Source organism: Typha angustifolia, chromosome 11, assembly GCF_048772165.1.
Source record: "Typha angustifolia cultivar Huaian chromosome 11, ASM4877216v1, whole genome shotgun sequence".
NCBI lineage: Eukaryota > Viridiplantae > Streptophyta > Magnoliopsida > Poales > Typhaceae > Typha > Typha angustifolia.
Window position 1 is genome coordinate 20,001 of NC_133249.1, and position 7,904 is coordinate 27,904.

Here is a 7,904-nt window from a genome sequence, read left to right on the forward strand (position 1 = left end):
TCTCATATATCCTCTGACCTATTCTCATCTAATATATATGAAATGGTTCATTTGTTTTCCTGCATTTGTTCTCCTGCATTTGTTCTCTCTTAGTAACTCCTTTGCTTTCCTTTACTGATATGAAAATAGGAACCAGCTTTCATTACATCTAGATGTCCTGGTAATGAAACAAAATTACTGGTTAAGAAGGTGTTAGAAAGTTTTTTTTTTAAGAAGATAGTGCAAATCAGGAGGTGCATTCAGAAGCTACGAAAGTGTTCTCTTTTTAAATTTTAACATAAATTTTGCACTCTAATCCTTTGTAATATATATATGTATATATGTTTAAATTCTTTGAGAGATATATTACTCAATTTAACTACCATTTCTAAAGATATACTACTCATATACTCATAATTAAGTAGTCATTCATAATTGGTAGACCTTACACCTAAATTATTATTAATAGTAAACTAAGAATTAGCTATTTGATATTGGATGCCAAAGTGGGGTATTAATTACAAATTGAATCTAGTTGGTATAATTGCTCTACTTTAAAAAGAGCAGAAATTGATTCTTAATGAATGTATTGTGAGTTGTAAAAAATAATTTTTCTAGAAGGAAAAAAAAAAAAAAAACTAAATGTTTAGTGTGGATCGTGCATTTCATTGTTTCCAAGTCCATATGAGTCAATGCTCATGAAAACCGTGGAAAAGCGGCTTTAGCAGCCGCCTTGGTGGGGCGGCACTCTGGCTACCCCGCCAAAATACTGTGCCTAGAGTATGTGGTTGAACTGTATAATTGGGCTTTGAGGGCCGATTTGGTGCTCGATGAACTCTTTTTGGTGCTTCTTTTTGAAAGGAGATTATCAGATGGATATTTTGGTTGTGTGCAGGGATTTTAACGGTTCAGGCATTTACTGGAACTTACGGGATATTTTGGTTCTGTGCAGGGATTTTAACGGTTCAGGCATTTACTGGAACTTACGGGATAAACTATGGCAGGATCGCTGATAATATCCCTCCACCTGAAAGCGTGGTGGCACTATTGAAAGCAGCAAAGATTAAGAATGCTAGAATTTATGATGCAGATCACAATGTCCTCAAGGCTTTTAGTGGATCCGGGCTTGAATTGGTGATAGGGATTCCGAATGAGTATCTAAAAGATATGAGTGTGAATGAAGATCGAGCCATTCAGTGGATTAATAAAAATGTGCAGCCGTATCTTCCTGATACAGATATCAGAGGTATTGCTGTGGGGAATGAAGTGCTTGGAGGATCAGATCAGGAGCTGACAGAAGCTTTGTTTGGTGCTGTGAAAAATGTTTATGATGCTCTCAAAAGACTTCAGCTGGCAGATCATATAGAGGTCCTGACACCACACTCACAGGCTGTGTTTGCTAATTCCTATCCTCCATCATCATGTACTTTTAAGGAAGATATTCTCATATACTTGAAACCTATATTGGATTTATTCTCAAATACTGGCTCTCCATTCTTTCTCAACATTTACCCATTTTTGGCTTACAAAGGCGATCCTGAGAATATTGATATCAACTATGCATTGTTCCTCCCAAATCCTGGAGTTAAGGATGCAGTGACTAATTTGTACTATGACAACATGTTTGATGCCCAGATAGATGCTGCCTATGCTGCTCTTGAAGCTGCTGGTTATGAGAAGATGAAAGTACGAATTTCTGAGACAGGTTGGGCCTCTCATGGTGACAAAGATGAAGCAGGAGCTTCAACTCAGAATGCAAGGATTTACAATTTTAATCTCCTCAAACGGCTAGCCAAAAGGAAAGGGACTCCACGCAGACCAAAAGTTGTGGTAAGTGCATATGTCTTTGCACTGTTTAATGAGGACTTGAAACCTGGGCCCGGTTCTGAGAAGCATTATGGGCTTCTTAATGCTAATGGGACTATATCATATGATATTGGACTGGATTTAATGGTCTGACACCTTCACATGTACCTTCATCTCTCTTATGCTTTGAGGTATTCATTTGCATCGTACATCTTTTTTTCTTATTCTTTCCATGATTCTATACAATGTGAAAATTCACGATTTTACTTCAGTGTCTTCTAGAGTAAGTATGATTGCATGGAATGAAAGTTATTTGAACATTTTCTCATACTATTCTCATATTAATGTAGCTATAGATCTAATGATCTTCATTATCTTTGTTATTGTGAATAACCTATGCATATAGGATAACCCTCTTGTTCCAGAGAGTATTATTATTTTCATAGTTAGGGCGTTAGAATATTAAAAATCTTAGAAATTGACCCACCTGGACCTTCAAAGGCTACAGCAATATAGTGGAAGTATATCATGTTTCATCTATTCCACTCCGATGATGGAAGAGTTGTTTTCTCTTTACTTCCCAGTCTTTGCTGGCTTATTGCTCTATTCCTCTCCCATTTTGGACTTAGAAAGCCTCTTTTATGATGTGGAGTGCCACCTCAAGATCGAAAGTTTTATGTGAACTTTTGAGGATCACCAAATAGAATTGAGAGAGTTCCACTATTTTGTAAGAAAAGCAAGAAAAAAAAAACATAAAACAAAAAAAAACTATTGCAAAGGTTAGGCCTGGACTCTATAGCTCAAGCAGTTAATATCTGACATGTAGAAGCAATATAGCAAAAAATTCTGAAGACAAACATCAACTACAGATTCAAGTTTAGGATTTACCCATTGGGAGGTTTAGTCAAGGACAAAGTGATCCTAAGTTCCTAAACTTTGTCTTCAATTTGGAGCATTTAAGGCATTGCTTTTGGTAGGATTGTATTTCAAAACCAAGCTGGACGAAGCAACAGATCATAGAAAGCAGATGGTCATAACAGTTATATGGAAACAATAATAATCTTGCTGCAGTGAAAAAACAACAATAGTAGCAACTTTAAATTCTTAGAAACCAAACAGGCAAAATAACAGCAGGGTAGTGCACAAAAAAAGAAAGAAGAGAGGAGAGAGAAGGATAACAAGGTAAGAAGATGATTCTCATTTGGGTTGGGGAACTTTTTTTAAGTATAAATATTGCCATAGCAACCAAAACCATAGTGAGTAAACAGGCTTTTTTCATTGATTGGAGACTGGTAGCATTGTTGTCCATACTTCCAAGTGTGCGAGTTAATAGGAAAAGAAGCTTTTGAACAATAAGTGAGATTTAGATTTTGAGATAAAAGCATATAATGTGTAGACAACTATGATTAGGATTATAGTAAACTGTCAAGAGCAGAAAAAAATGGGAGTCAAGCGCAGTATCTAAGACTATATCTCTTGTCCGAAGTGCTCATATTAAAATAAGATTGCTGGAAGTATTGAAGATGATTCATAGGATTTTTTTCTATCTTCCAGATCTATTTTACTTCACATCTTCTCCTAGTCAGCTAAGAAGTGTATCGCTGCATTTGATGGGAGTACCATTAAACATGAGTATTGTCTACAGGGATCTCAGGGTTGTTAATATGTTAATCTTCCTATCTGACTTGAATTATCAGCCATTATTTGCTACCCACATAAAGGTTAGTTTTGTATTATATTGCTGCCATAATCTGGATTATGGAACTGTGCCAGATCTTGTTCATAATGATAGACCGGAGGTCTTCCAGTCGATCAGAATACTGGAATAAATAAACTGGAGGCCTTTCTTTGGGTAGTCTGCTAAGCTATTTGGAAAGATCCGATTGGATAGTTGAAGGGACAAGCCAGAGTTCTTTTGCATTATCTCACTTCAAACTTGATGATCTTACATATACAATTATGCTATGAGTCTGATACATTTCATCTGTCATCTATGGGCTTTTTTTTTTACACTTTTGAATCAGATTATGAGCATTTGATCGATGTTAAAGAAATATTATCACACAATCTCAGTGCCATGGTACAAGTTGAAGATTTATTTTGTTCAACTAGCAATAATAGAGCTTGAATTGAGAGTGATTTTGGAGTATCAATTGGTTATTGGGTGTAGTGGCGGTAAAGCTCCACAAACATTTCTTTTGAAAATTATCCGCTTGATAGTTATAACCTTTTGGGCAGTGAGTGAGAATAGAATAAAATCTACAGTGCAACAATTTAAAGATATGGAACGTTCTTGAGAAATTTAAACCTTTCTATGTGTATATGAGGATTTTATTCCTTTCAGGTATCTGACAAAGGAGAAAATCTTGTATTTCCATGACCCTCAGCCCTCAGGAGACCTTGTATCCATATAATTACCTTTCAGATGAATGGTGGCTTCATTTCATACACCTATCTGACATGCACAATCTATGTTAATATGATGGCCTTTACCTGCACACGTCATTTATCCTTCTGCTCATAAGTACATGAAGAGTGATAAATAATACTGTCGGATATTGCCGTCAGTATAGTAGTATTTGTGTTGATTGCTCTGCTATCCCTGGTTTAATCTTGTAGACAGATGGTGCGTTTTTCCTGTTTGCTTGGTTCAAACATGATATGTATCTTTCCTGCTAATTGACTTCTAATTTTGGGTATTGTTTACAGGACATCTATAACCTGCTTTGTGATCCTGCTTTCATTTAATGCGGTAACTAAGTCAAGTTTGTACTCTAATTTGCTATTTTATTGATCTTAAATACAACAAGATTTAAGAAGCAGTTCGTCTTTGCGTGCATGGTAACATTCTTTATCCCTTAGTTCTTCAAATCTATTGTCCTAAATTAATTTCAAATAAAGTTATTAACACCTTTAGTTATACATACCTTTCTTATCATGTTATTTACTTTAGCAATACTACCAACACATGGTCATACATACGTCCATATTAAACTGCTCAACAATTACTCTGCGGAAGAAGAGAATACTACAGACAAGTTTTGACTGGATCCTTGTATTTTCAGAAGAGAAAATTGTTTAGGGTGATAGATACACACTGACCCTTCGAGGTCTTCTTTTGGTGTGAAAAATGTCATGCAGCATCTAAAGGAATTATCGACCATTTTATGCAGCGCTAATAGACAAGTTACGGTGAATGTTGGGGCACTGAGGATTTTATAGTGCGGTGTCAGCTGCAGGAATTCGGTTGCTCTTTCATTCATATTAATTCATCCGACTGAAGGAACTGAAGCCAAGGCACAAGCCAGTTGGCAAATATGCCACTGTCACACTCACAATCTACTTGGAAAATCAAATCAAATTGTAGACTATTGAACTACTTTTTAATTTAGGCAGGAAGTTCTCCATCCCCTGGCGACAACGCCGGCCCTAGTTTCTTGTGGGTCTCAATATGTATGGGACATAAATGGACGAGACTTTTACAAATAGCAATCCGGAAGAGATGAAGATACACAATGAATGTTTCGCAAGCTCCTAGCCAGCAACCGTGGTGTGTGTATGTGCACAGAAGAGGCAATAGTCCTCAAGGCGACAATGGGTGGTACCCAATCCCAGTTGCTATCACGCTTTGCTGTTCCATCTAGCAGGTTATACAAAATCATATAGTTACAATTTGGAAAAAAAAATGGCAAAGTACCTTTAACATTTAGATCTTCTCCATTCACTCATCTGGGTGAGGATCAACGGTAATTAAACTAATTCCTTATTGACTCGAGACAAGTGAGTACAGAATAACGTGCTTCGATTATCACGTGTAGAAAATGTGAGAAGTTTGATTTTCCTTGGAAGAAGGTATTTTAACTCGTTAGTTAAAGGCTAAACATGTTATAGGATAAATTCAGTACCTGGAAGAGCTCATGCAGTCTGGTCTTGAAGTAGTAGTATTCGTGCTCAAGCAACTCCAAGGAGAATAGGCATCTTTTAAGTCCAAAGAAAAAGATAAAAGTAATTATCAGGCGAGAAAAATGGGGGAGGAAAATTGTGAGGTTTCTCTTAGTTTCTTTTGGTTGAATCATATTGCTTAAGTCATATCTCGGTGATCAAATATATAACCGATCAACTACGGTTGACATCAATGACATGGCACTCACCTAGCCCAGTTGCCCTGTTCAGCTGCTGCGCGGAAGGCAATGCAGACGTTTCTGACGCGTTTAGCTCCGATGCTCGAACTGCTGCCCATTAACTGATTTAGGTGAATCCCCATCTTCTTGTAGTCGATCAACTCCTTGTCCGCCCTAACGAGGAAGGAAGGTACATGTAGATTGTTAACGTCAAGAGAATTTAGATAGTTGCAGACAAATTAATAAGACGCGTCTGAATACTTCATATATATATATATATATATATGTTGCTAGATGTACGTGTCGTACGTACAGTTGGTATCTGAAATTCCTGAGCATCTTGTCGGACTCCCGGAAGTAAATGGAGATGACCTCGCAGACGAAATTTGGGGATGACTCGTCCTGAAGCTGCTCCAGCTGCATGAACTGCTCGTCCAGCACCCCCTGCCATGAATGTATAATTCATTTTCTATATCAATCAAAACCACCGACATGGATGGAGTTCCAATCCAGTGGTATGGTGACGGTCACATACACTGGATTGATTAGTGACACTAGATACTAATACAGAAGAAGAAGAAAAAAAATCACTAGTTACTCTAAAAGGCCGTTTAAGGCATTAGATATATGTATATACTAGTAATGACCTGGTGGAAGAGGTGGGTTATTAAACGGCTCATGTCGGCCTCCAAGCGAGCCGCGTCCAACCCCAGCATCCACGCCGGCAGACCCGTCTTGACGGGCCGTCGCTTCTCTAAATTTCTTTTTGGTTTCCTAATTCACGTATTTTGCTCGATCCGTACTTCTGTTTGGCGGAGAGTATTTCTTTTGCGAGCTTCCATTTGGCTTCCCAATTTAAAGACGACGGTAACGCACGCAAGTGGAGTGAGCGCCACGCGACACACTACACACGAGTTATTACGTACCCTGATTAGTAGTACTATTAATTAATTAATTAATTAACTAATTAATTAGGCATGCATGCTCGCTCTCCTTCCTAAGTTATAAGTCAGGCCCCCTACATTTGGCTAGGGATAGATAGATAGATAGATAGATAGATAGATAGATAGATAGATAGATATATCCAGACATATATGGAGGGTGCGGAGGGGAAGGGAGCGTGCGTTGGGACACGGGATCGAGGTGAGTGCTTGGAATCTACCGGACCAGCCGCAGAGAGGTGTGTGCTTGGTACCACCAAACAACAGCAGGTCACCTCGCGTGCTTCTCTATCTGCCTTCCCAACCCTTTAAATCCCTCCTCCCTTTCTTTATCTTTACCCAGTAGTTTATTTCCAATGTTTGTCCCTCGATCTTTGAAGCTCGCCTGCACTTTCGCCGACCGCCGGTGCTTCTGTCAGTAGTTAATCTCCTCACCCCATTTTCTTTCCATTAAAAATTACCACCTTTTAATCATACAGTTGCCACATCTAAGGATACTTAATTACTCTTCAAATTTAAAGCTACATATAAAATTGGTAGGCCAAAGGAATAGAAAGGAAGGTAGCAATTTCGAGCAAGCAAGGCGAGAATTTCAGGGTGACACGATAACCCAGCACGAAATGCGATGTCACTGTATATATATATATCCCTGCTACAACCATCTCACTCGTTTTGCTCCATGCTCTACCCTCCTTATTTGTTTCTTCTTTTCTCTGATAAGATTCCAAATGTTTCCCTTCACAGCTCCCTCCTGAGTCAGGGGCTTCACTTCTATCCCCTCTGCCTCGAGCGGAAGTAGAACTTTCTTTAATCAAATCAAGATGGTTGGGAGAGAGGGAGAGAGGGAGAGAGGGAAAGAAAAAGGACGCGTTGGGCTGCTCGATGATGGCCCCACACGTTTTTATGCTTGTTATTATTTGCTCATTTCCTGGGCGTGCTCTGGTTCCGATCCCTACTTCATATGAAAAGGGAATTTTGTCTTTTCGTTGTTGGCTTAGCAGAACAGAGCAGACATATTAATTTCATGCTTGCCGATTCAATTCCTCCTCGACTTATC

General features: G+C 38.4%; 1 protein-coding gene and 1 pseudogene across 1 annotated transcript; one reads left to right on the plus strand and one right to left on the minus strand.

The window, feature by feature from the left end:
- Positions 1-4,616, plus strand: part of LOC140769701 (glucan endo-1,3-beta-glucosidase 14-like) — a 5,546-nt pseudogene extending 930 nt beyond the window's left edge.
- Positions 4,617-5,021: 405 nt separating this feature from the next.
- LOC140769702 (pseudo histidine-containing phosphotransfer protein 6) lies at positions 5,022-6,868 on the minus strand. The gene is made up of 5 exons (XM_073110529.1): positions 6,554-6,868; positions 6,220-6,350; positions 5,937-6,080; positions 5,691-5,763; positions 5,022-5,425 (listed from the first exon to the last, which is right to left on the minus strand). Exons 1-5 carry the CDS (start codon positions 6,620-6,622, stop codon positions 5,369-5,371), a joined length of 474 nt encoding a protein of 157 aa, XP_072966630.1. The 5' UTR covers positions 6,623-6,868; the 3' UTR covers positions 5,022-5,368.
- Between the last annotated feature and the right edge of the window lie 1,036 nt (positions 6,869-7,904).